The following is a 14,749-nucleotide window of genomic DNA, read 5'->3' on the forward strand; positions in this document are numbered from 1 at the left end:
TATATACTGGTTTAGGAAAACATAAAAGAGATGCCTATTTGTTGAAAGTTTCCAAGGAAAGGCTAAGTAGGATAAAATGAGATGACCGGTGTAATGATGTCTAGGCACGCGTACAGTGTTCAGTTGCCTCTTTTGAATTTGTTTCTTGTTGTCTACTGAACATTAAAAGACGAGGTCAAATATAAGTGCATGTCTGTTGATGACATAACGTCTCGATGTCAAAGAATGTGAAGGCTAGTTATGATACGGTAATAGTGATAGAAGGGGTCACAGGGTTACGTTATCGTGACTATTGATGTCCTATTACGGATTGCGTGTAAGCTAAATGTACAATTTGCACTTTTCTCCTGACCTTCATCCGACTAATTCAAGGTTTTGTGGAAACAACCCGCACACTGGCAGATTGTTAGTATTATAAGCTTTTCCACATTTAAAACGGGCTTTTGTTTTTGGTGTTCAAATTAGCAATTACTAGTTAAATTATGCAGAAAATACAATATACCTTAAAGCCTGTCAATTTTTTAATAATTTGCATTCAAAAAATTCTAAGCTAGATTTTGCTTGTAAATTTACATTTTTATTTTGATTCTGCAGCACTTTGCGAGTTCAAATAAAGACTAATAAACATATGATACCACTCACAGCAAAGACAAGGTATTTTTTCTATACGAGCCTTCATCATTTAAGGCGTTTACGATCAAGATTGGGAGGCTAAAAATACCTATAATGATTGGAAGCATTGGAATCCAATCGGTTCAAAATGTTGGGTGTTTTTTTATTACTACATCTGCAATGATTACTTCCTAGATTTTGCATAGTTACATATTGTATTTGAACTAATATTTCGGTACTTTTATTAACTATTTGCATACTTATTCATTTAAAGTGATTTTTTTTCAATTAACATACATGTATTTTCATTTCTTATGTCTTAACGGGTTGTTACTGATATTATACATGTATATATATGCGTGTTTGTGGAAGAATGGTGCTAAACTGGGCATCAGTTAATATCAGTGGCCTAGTTACATTATTCCTTGGATTTTCAAAATAAAGTTCTTGTTGATATGTTCACATAAGCTTATGACCAATGAGGATTAATAACCAACCATCCTTCAATCAACCAGATTAATAGAAGTGTAGTTCAAGAAAAAATACATGATGCGTTTCAGGTCAGTTACGAATGGGTTTTATCGTTTTTGTCATGGACTAAGTCGAACGCATCGCATAAGCTTAAATAGACATAATTATTAAAGGTCGTATACGGTGACCTATAGTTGTTAATTTCTGTGTCATTTTGTGCATGTCAATTGGCGATTTGACGGTCGCAAATGCAGTTTTACTGGCGACGCGTAGCGGAGTCAGTATTAAAACGGAGATTTGCGACCTTCAAATCAAAATTGACGGTGCAACTCTTCAACTACGGTACTGCAATTCCGATTCTAATGTATAACAAAAAGAAATAATACGTTAGAGCTTGAAAAATGTATAAATTTGAAATAATATAAAATTCCGCCAAAATGAATGATTTGAGCACAAAGGCGTCATGGCTAAACATGACGTCATACGAATGAAAACTTACAAACTGAAGGTACTTTCTTGTCTTTAGATCTACTTCTACGATTCAAAATTGGATAAAATTACATCAAAACGGCGTTTTTTTAGGTAGGTGTTGTTTTATTTTCGATAATATTGTAGTAAGGCAGCAACCATTTCATGTTCTGGGGAAGGGGGGCAGGGGTGGGGGCTATGGATTTTTTTGGGGAAAAAAGTTTGTTTCCAGTTTTTTACCCTGAGAAAAAAATTTGTTTGTTTCGACCTCAAATACAATATACACAATGTAAAAATTAACATATTAAACATCATAAAATTATATAAAGTGGTTAAACAGTAATATTTATGCAGGCGTTGTGTCCACTCCCCTCAGTGCAATGTATTATGAAAATGGGAGCTTCGCGTTCGAGATAGGAGATACTCTTGGGATAATCTGAGTTGTTCAATATCCTCCGTTATAGAACCAATGTGCATCACTGACCGAGTCAAATTTCGCCAATGACCAACCAGCACTGAGATGAATTTAATAAGATGTTTACAGTATCTTGATATGTGCTTGATGCAGCTGCATGTAATTGATTGTGTTGACTGCACCTTGATTTCTATTATAAGACCAGTAGAGGATGAAAAAAAATTGTTGTAGGATAAACTGCCATGCCTTAAATGTGCTAGGCATATCTTTGTGATCGAAACATGAAGTCAAATGTAATATGCTATTTGAGAGAACTTTCCATTATTCTACCAAATTATACAGAGGGTGAAATTGAGAATTGAAATGGGGAATGTGTCAAAGAGACAGCAACCCGATCAAAGAGCAGAAAACAGGCGAAGCCGGGTCACCAATGGGTCTTCAATACAGCCAGAAAATCCCGCACCCGGATGCTTCAGCTGGTCCATAAACAAAATATATATAGTTCTGTGATAATGGACGTCATACAAAACTCCGAAATATATAAATGAACTAAAATTAAAAATAATTCAAGACTAACAAAGGCTAAAAGCTCCTGACTTGGGACAGGCGCTAATTAATGCAGCGGGTTAAAAATGTTTGTTGAGATCTCAACCGTTCCCTATACATCTAGCCAATATAGAAAAAAAACATACGCACGGTAAACTTAGTTTAAAAGAAGTCCGAGTCCGTACTGGAAAAGGAAACAAAAGAAACTAAACAAAATGACAATGATACATAAATAAACAAAGAACTACTACCAGTTACTGATGTGCCAACTCCAGACCTCAATTAAACTTACTGAAATATTGTGTCTTCATCAGATAAATATCAAGCACAATCCCTCCCGTTAGCGATTTAGTATCATACCATCAAACAATAATATATGAAAAGTACATCACCCGTATCATGCAAACAACTGGTTTTAGAATTAATATGTTTATTTCCGATGCAAAGACACTATATAAGAGCAGCACGACGGTAAATTTTGCATTGCCACTGCAAAATAAGAGTATACATTGTAGGATGAATAGATGCAGATGTGTTGCCACCTATGGAACATGTGGAACTCCTCAAAAGTTTTGCATGGATATGATTTCAAAGATTTAGCCAATCATCGTACACCAGATGTCGGTTTTTCGATCCCTAGTCTGATCGGACGTGCCTGTGAATTTGTACATTCAACTTTAGTGAGTGTTCAACTACAAGACGTCGAGAGAAGTCTTAGGGTGGAACCATTTCTACACCAAAAGCAATCCCTGAAATAGACCAATTTCGTCATCGAATAAGATTGAAGTTAATGAAAGTGCGGATACCGGATACCATATTTTGGATTGTTGAAAATGGCCTACGTTCAGCTCTAATAGAGAATTAAAGTCGGGATAAAACTAAAATGTCGGTCCAGAAATCGGAAACACCAGAGACCAAATGATGTATAATAGTTTACAACTGTAGGTCACTGTTCGACCTTCAACAATGCGCAACACGAATACCTCATAGTCAGCTGAAAATATGATAAGCATGAATAAATGACTTTACCTGTCTGTAGCCTCTAATACTATAACATTACTAAATCCATTCTGTACCAGGTGGTGAGCAGCAGACAGACCAGCAGCGCCCGCACCAACAACTACTACACGTGCATCTGTACTCGACATTGTCACACTAAAAATAAGGGAAAGGAATTCAATAAAAGTGTATTCATTTTCTGTATGATAGTATCATACTATACAGGACTGATAAGGATTCAACAATTTAGCTGTATATGGAGGGAAAGTTTATTTTAGGAGAAAAAAAACAACCTCTCTCGATTCAAAAAATTTATTTTAATATTTTTGGCAAACCTGATTCTTAATCCTCGACGTAATTAGCAAAAGAAATTAAATCTTAGAGATGACAGTAAAAAAAATTATCTAGTAATCCCACACTTGCCCCTAAAATAAATGGTTCGTACCTAAGTTGTTAAGTTTAAAGTCTCATTTTAGTGTTTACAAAATAAAGGTCACAAATGAGAGCGCTCCGCTGCCGTATTGTTTTTCTGCAAAACAAAGGTCACTAAAGAGAGTGCATCTCTGCCCTATATGGGTTTTTTTTCTGCAAAGTAGACAGGCCTTGACCTGACTACGAGATTATTAAATATCAGACTGTTATAAATACCTTTAAAGAGCTTAAGTTTTATGTCTATTTGTACATACGAAAAATCACTCTAAATAAAGATTACTTTACATTAAATGTATTACTTTGATAATAATATGCTTTACAATGTGTGTATGTTGTGCATATGAACGCAAAATATTCATGACAAAAAAAATGCAATCGTAAACCTAAATGTCTGTTTGGTATGTAATATAAGATAATTGTTATAAAAGAAGCATGATTTTTATACTTCATTTTTTTATAAGATGTAGAACTAGAGGCCCTAAAGAGCCTGTGTCGCTCACCTTGGTCTATGTGCATATTAAACCAAGAACACAGATAGATTCATGACAAAATTGTGTTTTGGTGATGGTGATGTGTTTGTAGATCTTACTTTACTGAACATCTTGCTGCTTACAATTGTCTCTATCTATAATGATCTTGGCCAAGTAGTTACAGTGGAAAATATTTTGTAAAAATTTACAAAAATTTAAAAAAATTATGAAAATTGTTAAAAATTGACTATAAAGGGCAATAACTCCTTAATGGGTCAATTGACCATTTTGATCATGTTGAATTATTTTTAAGTCTTACTAACCAACCAAGATGGCCGCCATGGCTAAAAAAGGAACATAGGGGTAAAATGTAGATTTTGGCTTATAACTCTGAAACCAAAGCATTTAGAGCAAATCTGACATCTATTTACCCTGAAATTTTGAGATGAATCGGACAACCGGTTGTTGGGTTGCTTTCCCTGAATTGGTAATATAGGGAAATTTTGCCGTTTTTATACTTTGCGGTCGTATATTGGTATCACGTCGTCGTCGTCAGCGTCGTCCGAAGACGGATGGTTTCCGGGAAATAACTTTAGTATAAGTAAATAGAACTCAATAAAATTTTAACACAATGTTTATAACCACAAAAGGAAGCCTGGGTTTTATTTTGGGGGTTATGATCCCATCGGTCTAGGAAGTTAGGGCCAAAAAGGGGTAAAAAACAAGCATTTTTGAAGTTTCGGGACAATAACTTATGTTTAACTGTAGGGATATTTCTGACATTGTACCACAATGTTCCATATAATGAAAGAAAGACTTGGTGTCAGTTTGGGGTTAATATCCCTGAACATTTAGAAATAAGGGGCCAATAAGAAACATTTTTCTAGTTTACAGACAATAACTTGTGTTTAAATGTATGGATCTCTCTGAAATTATACTACAAGGTTTCTTACTACAAAGGAAAGGCTGAAATTGAGTTTTGGGGTTCTTACTCCAAGGGGGGTTTCAATAAGTGAGGGGCCCAAAAAAGGGACCCAAATAAGCATTTTCTTTTTAGTTTTCAGTCAATAACTTGTGTTTAAGTGTATAAATCTCTCTGAAATTATACCACAAGTTTCCATACTACAAAGGAATGGTTATAGGGGATAATGGATCAAATCATTAAGCAATACTTTATGATGTATTTAAATGAGTAGTTATTGTTGCCAATTTAATTCGAAATTTGAATTGAGATTATTTTTGGAATAAGGGATCGGGGGAGCGAAAAAAACGAGGAGGGGTGGGGGAAATTTTTTTTTTCATTTCAGATTTCAGAAATTAAAAGAATTTTTCTTCATTTTTTCTCGAGGGGATTTATATTCAACATTATAGTGTATTACTCAAAAGCTAAAAAAACATTTTTTTAAGTTCATTAGACCACATTCATTCTGTGTCAGAAACCTTTGATGTGTCAACTATTTAATCACAATGCAAATTCAGAGCTGTATCAAGCTTGAATGTTGTGTCCATACTTGCCCCAACTGTTCAGGGTTCGACCTCTGTGGTCGTATAAAGCTGCGCCCTGCGAAGCATCTGGATGGTTATTATCTTAAATATTATTATAGATGGAGATAAACTGTTAACAGCAATAATGTTCAGCAAAGTAAGATCTACAAATAATTCAACATGCTGACCCCTTAAGGAGTTATTGCCCTTTATAGTAAATTTTACCGATTTTTTTTTAAATTTTTGTAATCTTTTACAAAAATCTTATCCTCTGTAACTACTGGACTAAATTCAACCAAACATAGCCACAATCATCATTGGGGTATCTAGTTTAAAAAATGTGTCCGATGACCCAGTCAGCCAATCAATATGGCCGCCATGGCTAAAAATAGAACATAGGGGTAAAGTGTAGATTTTGACTTATAACTCTTAAACCAAAGCATTTAGAGCAAATCTGACACGGATTAAAATTGTTAATTAAGTCATTATATAGCTGCCCTGCAATTTTCAGATGAATCAGACAATCAATTCTTAATTGGTAATTTATTAAAAAAAAATTGCCGTTTTTGGTTATTATCTTGAATATTATTATAGATAGAGATAAACTGTAAACAGTGATAATGTTCATCAAAGTAAGATCTACAAATAAGTCAACATGACCAAAATGGTCAGTTGACCCCTATAGGAGTTATTGCCCTTAATAGTCAATTTTACCAATTTTTCTTAAATATTTGTGATCTTTTACAAAAATCTTCTCCTCTGAAACTACTGAAACAAATGTAACCAAACTTGTCCACAATTATCATAAGAGTATCAAGTTTAAAAACTGTGTCCAATGACCCTGCTCGCGAACCAAAATAGTAGGCATGGCTAAAATAAGTACACAGGGTAAAATGCAGTTTTTGGTTTATATATCTAAAACTGAAGCATTTAGAGTAAACCTGACTGGTGGCAAAAATGTTCATCAGATTTAGATATATCTGTCCTGAAATTTTCAGACAAATCCGACAACCAGTTGTTGGGTTGCTGCCCCTAAGTTAGTAATTTTACAGACATTTTGCAGTTTTTTTCTATTATCTTAGATATTATCATAATATCTTATACTATACTATAAATTATGATTTAACCTTATTTTACATGATTTCCAAAGCATCAGTAAATACAGGTGAGCCACACAGGCTCTTTAGCGCCTCTAGTTTTTATTTCATAACCTTGTCCTTTTCTAAATTAGTCTAAATATAATAAAGTTGTTGATTTCTTGTTTTTTCTACGATTGTGAAGACTAAGCAACACGAACCCCAGCAAAAACTGGGATGATCTCAGGTGCTCAGAAAGGCAAGCAGATCCTGCTCCAAATGGGGCACCCGTCGTGTTGCTTAGGTAGCAATAAACAGTTAGGAAAAAATATCAAAATTTGCCCTCATAAATTTTACCATCCCCTTTTTATTGCATTCTTGCAATATTAAGCTTTCTATTTGTGCCATATATGTGCATATGTCTGTAATCAGAATCTTCCATAGATTTTATAATCAGTATATAAAATGGTAAAATATAGTTTTTTTTAGGTGTATCCATGGCAACAATCTGCATTTATTTGCTATAAAATATTGCAAAAAGGGGGGAAAAGATGTCACATATTTCCCCCAAATTTGGCTAAAAGTAGAATTTCAATCACTTGAAGTAATAACTTTTCTGAAGCTGTTTACATATATCTTTCAGTTTGCGTCAAAAACTTCGTGTAGAAAAAAAGTGTTTGTAAACATTACATTAATTTCTGGACCGATGGCTGGTCTAGCTATGAAAATACGGAAAGTCAAACAGAAAATAGCCAATAAACCTTGTAAAAAATCATCTTGATGATCTTATAAACCATCTTTGAAGGCTAAATTAGTACTCAGCTGTCTAAAAATGAATTTTATTACACAATAACTTTCATATTTGAAAAATCCACCGGAGCCAAAATGCGAAACTAAACTCCTAACTGTGTTTTGCTACCTTATGTTATTACAAACCCGGTAAGTAGTCTAATTTGGTAGGTCATATTCGTGCAAAGGGGACGGGATTGTAAGGTACGACACGAGGAACGTATCCGTAAAGATATCGTCCTATCTTGTTGCCAAAAACGGTCTCGGTCTCTGTCAACTATACCCTCCTAACAGGAGGGGTGCATATTATATTTATATATAATTATGTATAATAAAAACAATCAGTGTCGAAATTTTAGTGAGGCGATTGCCTCACTTGCCTCAATGGTAGTTACGGCCTTGACTTAAGATATGACTGTATTATTTTTCTGTCTATGAAGAAATAACATGAAAAATTTGGTGCACACTGAATAACGCGCGTAGCGGGTTATTAATCAGTGTGCACAACATTTTTTATGTTATTTCGAATAGACAGAAAAAATATTACAGTCATTTCTTATAATTTAATTCTAAATTCCATTTTATAAACCGTAGAAAACCATAAAAAAAAACGTTGATGACGTCACTGTCACATGACTAAATTATGTCTATGGGCTGATAACAAAATAACGTCAGCCAGAAGACGTGTTACATCCAAAATTAAATTATTTAAATATATATTTCTAACGACAAAACATTTTCATATTATTAATTAATGTTTTAAAAAAATATGTTTATGAGTATTCATTTAAGAAATGAATTTATAACACTAGCGATGTTAATACGAATCACTTCCTGGACTTAAATTAATAGATAATACTTTATTTGAATCATCCTCATGACTTTTTTTTTATTGTAAATGTAAATTACAAAATCGTAAATATGAGTTAGAAATCTACAAACTATAGTTAGAATTTTGTTAATGGGATATAAAAATGTTTGATTTTCTATATAAATCTTGTTTTCGAACAAATAATGTCAATAACTATGATTTTAAAGAAAAACAAAATTGTCGCTCAAGTAGTTTTCTACGGAAGCCGATAAGGGCCATTCAAAAAAAATAATTTATGTCCTAATTACGACATAGCATGTCGTAATTTCGACATAACATGTCGTTATAACGACATCGCTATGTCGTAATTTCGACATAACATGTCGTAATAACGACATCACTATATATATTAAAGAATATGTATTATGATTGCCAATACACTAAATGGCACAGAAATTAACAACTACAGGTCATATCATAATGCCCCCAATAACTAGAAAAGCCCCCGCATAATCAGCTATAAAAGAAGGACGAAAGATACCAGAGGGAGAGCCCCCGAAATGCTGTGTGGCAGACAGTGTTATTAATTAATTATTAGCTCCCTTGGTAAAACTCCAAATTTCATATTTAATGTATTTCATTGTTAAATAATTTACATGAAGCTGAATAAGTATATATCTGTTAATTGCATAGCTTTTGCTATTTGAATTCATTGATTAAAGATATTTATTTATATTGTAAAGTTTAATATTTGTATCGTCGCAAAATCTTTGGTTACCTTCTTTAGTTACCTTCTGTGAGAACTTATATATTTTATAGATCCTGATTGAACGTAATAAGTCACCAACCGTGGAGTATAAGGACTGACCTGAAGTCCTATCTAGGGGACTATGAGGACTGACCTGAAGTCCTATCTAGGGGACTATGAGGACTGACCTGAGCTGAAGTCCTATCTAGGCAAACAAAGCTTTCCTCCTGTCAATAAAGAAGTGCACAACTCCATGGTTTGTTGTAGGGTGAATGGACGTATCGGTTGCTCTGTATTTACTGTCAAACGATGGGCACGATGTTCCTAAAACACGACATTACACATAAAAAGCGGCGTCGAAGAGGGTTTTTGATTAATTTTTGCAAGTTTTATAATGTTTACCCTTTAAGTTATTTCAACTAAAAATGCATTACTGTCGCAAGTAATGTGGGAAAGAAAGATGGGACGGAGAGTAGATATAGGAAGATGTGGTACAGTTTTCCATAAGAAAGATATTTTTTTTTAGATGTACGAAACTTTTATCATATGATGTTTAACTTTCAAGGTGCATATCATCTGTCATTGTAAAATTTCTATATCTTAACTCAACCCCAATACAAATATATCTGACTCTTAGCAAGTAAATCGAACATTTTTACCCTTGGTTAAATTTGAATAGAAAATTGTATTTTCCCTGGTACATAAGTTGTCGAAATACACCCCTTCAATTACTTGAACCTTGGCTTGAGAATTATTTCCGCGCAAGTCATCTATAGTGTTTAATTTCTGATTTACATTTTGAAATATAGTAATCTACTCCTGGATCGTCCGCGAAAACGGCTTATATAATCCCGGGTTTTTAAAATTCGATAAAACGGTTTTCGTCGCTGTTTGGGATTTGTCTTTCAATTACTAGTACCTCCATTTCATGCACAAGTTTATATTGACGAAAAGTTCCGGCTTCGCTAGTACAGGAATTAATTTCATCACGACAGTTATAACATGAATAGCAGAACAAATCGCGAAGTAAAACACTCCGTGAACTAGTATAAGTCTTTTAATATTGGTGATTGCACCTTACTGAAGTGACGACTTTAAATGATCTATGGAGTACTTCCACAATATAAATTTCAATTCGAATTTTACATTTAGAGGACTGTCTTGGTGTCTAAAATTTGTCTTTGCAAAAGTTGGACGAAGTGTTTTTCCCCATTTCACCATTCTTTTAAATAAATCGTTAAAAGCTATAAAAATTAATAAAAATTGCAAAATTTAACCTGTGTCGAACCTATGTCCCCGGGTGGAGTCTATAGCAACATGCGCTATTCTTTTTTTTCGGCAGCAATCATCAACCTGTTTTTCCAAATTTCATAACACGATTTGTTTTAATTATCATGAACATTTAATTGAAACTTAAGCACATGTAACGACGGAAATTAGCGTCTTTCGAACTTTCGACGTTTGGACAAATTGGCTACTGTTTTGTAATGTGTGGAAACATTTTATTCCTTTTAGGCCCAAACATGTAGTTAATAAGAAAAGAATCTTGGCATTTTTTTCTCTTCGTGTATCTATCTTTTGTTTTGATTAATTATAAAAAATACGCGTTAACTGCTTTGAAAAATGAAATATCAACTTGGACAAAATAGCTACCGTTTGAAAAACGACTGTGTAGAGAAGATTTTATTGAATCAGCAACATTTGAACTCACGAACAATGAGGCAAATATTTGTACTTTTGTTAGATATTATTATTGTCTTACTCTTTTTATTCATTTTCTGCTACTTACAAAATTCACTTTCAGTCGTTGAGATAACGAAAAACGTCGTTGGACATTTTTTTTATTCCCGCTTAATATGAAGCCACCGAGTCAAATAAAATTTGGCAAAAAAAACGGCTTTAACGCCACAAAGAACCGACACCTGTCGTTGTTCCTGCCAAGTATCAAGAAGATCAGAGAATAAGAAATAGGATCACTATACATAAGATTTAAAACAATTTTTCACAAATGTAACGTTGGACATCCGGTTTTTTTCACATAGCTTTGCTAATCTAATCATCAAATATACTAGATATTACTAAGTATATGATCAAGAGCTGTAAAAACATAAATTGAAACATATATTGAATTTGTTTTAATATTGGTTCGTGTTTTCTAACATTTTTATTTTGTTTTGCGGATGAAATTTCGAAGATTCTGTTTTAATCCTAGAGGTTGTAGGAACATCGTGTCCAACGTTTGAAAGTAGAAAGAGAGCAATCAATATTTCAATTCACCCTTATTACACGGAGGCATGTATATAGTTAGAGCTTGTTTATAGGTAGGACTGTATGTCAGTCCTCATATAATTCCACACATATTTGTTTGAACAAGTAGAAGGCTTATAAAACCTTGACTGACTCTGCATCCCTTCCACGGTCAGTATCTTGAAGGACTTAAATAGAATCTATAAATTATATAAGTTTCTCACAGAAGGTAACCATAGGAGGTGACCAACGATACAAATATTAAACTTTACAATATGAATAAATAGCTTTAACCAATGAATTCAAATAGCAAAAGCTATGCAATTAACAAATATATACTTATTAAGCATCATGTAAATTAATCAACAATGAAATACTTTAAATATGAAATTTGGAGTTTTACCAAGGGAGCTAATAATTAATTAATGTTAACACTGTCTGCCACACAGCATTTCGGGGCCTCTCCCTCTGGTATCTTTCGTCCCTCTTTTATAGCTGACTATGCGGGGGCTTTTCTAACTATTGGGGGCATTATGATAACATATAGTTGTTAATTTCTTTGTCATTTAGTGTCTTGGCAATCATAATACACATTCTTTTATATATGTTACAGTAAATAGGTGAAATTAGGAATTACACGTAATTACTAAACATTTCAGTAAATACCTGTAATCACTAGTCAATTTAGTAATTACATGTATTTACTAGTTGTTTCAGTGATTACAGGTATTTACTGATTTTTTTGGTCATTTTTACAGCTATTTACTAACTTGATATTTTTGTTTAAAAATTAAAGACATAATTTAAGATATCAAATAAGAAAGTAAGGGGTAGGGATTTTTAGGGCTTACTTAAGTATCAAGGAGTATAAGGCACATTTAAAATGCATACTCTTCAGTGCTTGTGAATTGAAACTGGAAAATGGTTGTTTTATAAGTTTTGAAACTCCCTAAAAATCATTTTGAGCATGCAAGACAATGATATCAATCCAATATTGAGAAAAACATTTTTGAGAAATTTATAGGCAACTTAGCCAGCTATTTTTTAAGATTATATTATGGCAAACTTGGTTAAATGATCTTGATAATTCTTAAAATCTCATAATTTTGTTATATTAAAATACTCTGCATATCAACTTGGCCAATAACATGAGTTAAATTCCTTTTACAAAATAGGTTTAACTACGACTTCTTTTGTCAGACATTTGCGATGAAGCTGACATTCTTCACAAACAAATTTATACAAATTGATGGCGTTAAGAGTCACATTTTCATATTTCCGTGTTTTTATAAGTTCTTCAAGACCTCCAAACTTAAACTTATATACCTCCAACAAAATTTTATCATCGTTTCTTCCTGTATAAGAATGATCTTTTTGTGGATTGAAAAAGTCAACTAAATGGTCCATCCCTTTTGTTTTACTTTCAATGTTGACATTCTTTTCCTTTTCGTCGAGCCTGCGTTTTTTGTCGCAAAAACGAGACATAGCGAACCAACCTAATAATTCCGTCGCCAGCGCCATCCACAAATATTTGCTCTGTGGTTATATTTTTTTAAATTTTGATAAGTTTCTCAAATTATCCTGGATTTCTACCAAACTTGAACAGAAGCTTCAGTTGTTTATGATGAAAAGATAAATTTCAAGAAGTAAATTTTGTAAAAATAAAATCAAGTTTTTCCGTATTTTACTTATAAAGGGACTTAGTTTTTATGCCAGTTAACATTACATTCACACTGTGGTTAATTTTTTTTTAATTTTAATAACTTTCTCAAAATATCCTGAATTTCTACCAAAATTGGACAGAAGCTTGTTTATGATCATAAGATAATATTTAGAAATAAAGTTTGTAAAAATAACTATGCTTTTTCGTATATTACTTATTTAAACGGACTATTTTTTTCCAGTTAACATAACATACACTCTGCAGTTAAAGTTTAGATTTCATAAACCATCCTGAATTTTTAACAAATTTTGATAGACAGAACTAGTCAAAAGATAGTATCTAGAGGAAAATTATCAATATTTTTTTTCTCCTATTTTTGTAGGGCCTGCGACTCACAGCAAAAATAAGCGAGACACTTGGTTCTGCAAAACCCTTAACATTTTGATAGCTGAATACTCACTGATTTTCTTCATTAATTAGTATTACCATAACTTTTGATCAGTTAACCATATTACAACATTGTTTTAACAGTTAGTAAATAGGTGTAAAAATTCATTTTAAAATCAGTAATTACTGGTAATTACTGGGCAGTTCTAGGAATTACTTGTATTTACTAAGTGCATCGGGAATTACATGTAATTCCTAAATTTTAGTAATTACATGTAATTCCTAATTTCACCTATTTACTGTAACATATACATAGTGATGTCGTTATTACGACATGTTATGTCGAAATTACGACATAGCGATGTGGTTATAACGACATGTTATGTCGAAATTACGACATAGCGATGTTTTAATAACGACATGTTATGTCGAAATTACGACATGCTATGTCGTAATTACGACATAATTATTTTTTTTGAATGCCCTTATCGGCTTCCGTAGTTTTCCAAACGCAATTGCAGGATAGCTTTTCATAAAGAGAATTGCAGGATGAGAATTGCTGGATAGCTTGACACTAGTCTGACGCTATCATTCAATGTCTTCAATCAAATTGAGTTTTTTTTCAAAATTTAACACTATATTTATGTATATGGTCTGGGGAAATTCTGAATTTAGAATATGTTTTTGTCTTTTACTTGACCGCACAATTTTTTTTTCATCAAATTAAGGATCAGAATTTATTTATCATTTTATAGAACACCCCCCTTTTTTAAGTTAATTTAAGTGGTCGTCGAGGTCACGTCGTCGTTCCCTAATATGTAACTGTAAAATGGCATTCCGTTGAGCTTGCTCGCATATTTCCATTTATAATAGTTTTCCATAAATTTATTATCAATTTGATTGTTGAACTTTAATAAATATAACCTGATGTAATGATTACATTATATCGACTGGTCGTGCGTCGTGTTGATTACATTTTACACTTGATAACTAACGTAAAAACCCTCACCAAAATAAAAATACGTTGCATTAAAATGATTCACAGCAGTGTGACAGGATGGCGATCGAACAAAGTTCAAGGAAAGGTAATTTTTACTTAACTGTAAACAAAATTGACCTTGAATGTATGG

The 14,749-nt window shown here is 32.9% G+C and overlaps 1 protein-coding gene across 3 annotated transcripts in view; it reads right to left on the bottom strand.

Moving 5' to 3' along the window:
• The window catches only part of LOC139488050 (spermine oxidase-like), a 39,783-nt gene extending 25,036 nt beyond the window's left edge, over window positions 1–14,747 (bottom strand). For all 3 annotated transcript variants that reach the window (XM_071273372.1, XM_071273371.1, XM_071273373.1), the window contains exons 1-2: window positions 14,629–14,747; window positions 3,542–3,667 (exon numbers count right to left, since the gene is read on the bottom strand). In XM_071273372.1, coding sequence (XP_071129473.1) covers window positions 3,542–3,660 — 119 coding nt within the window. In that variant the 5' untranslated portion in view covers window positions 3,661–3,667; window positions 14,629–14,747. The remainder of the gene's footprint in view (window positions 1–3,541; window positions 3,668–14,628) is intronic.
• Between the last annotated feature and the right edge of the window lie 2 nt (window positions 14,748–14,749).

The sequence above is a fragment of the Mytilus edulis genome, chromosome 9 (genome assembly GCF_963676685.1).
Source record: "Mytilus edulis chromosome 9, xbMytEdul2.2, whole genome shotgun sequence".
NCBI classification, from domain to species: domain Eukaryota; kingdom Metazoa; phylum Mollusca; class Bivalvia; order Mytilida; family Mytilidae; genus Mytilus; species Mytilus edulis.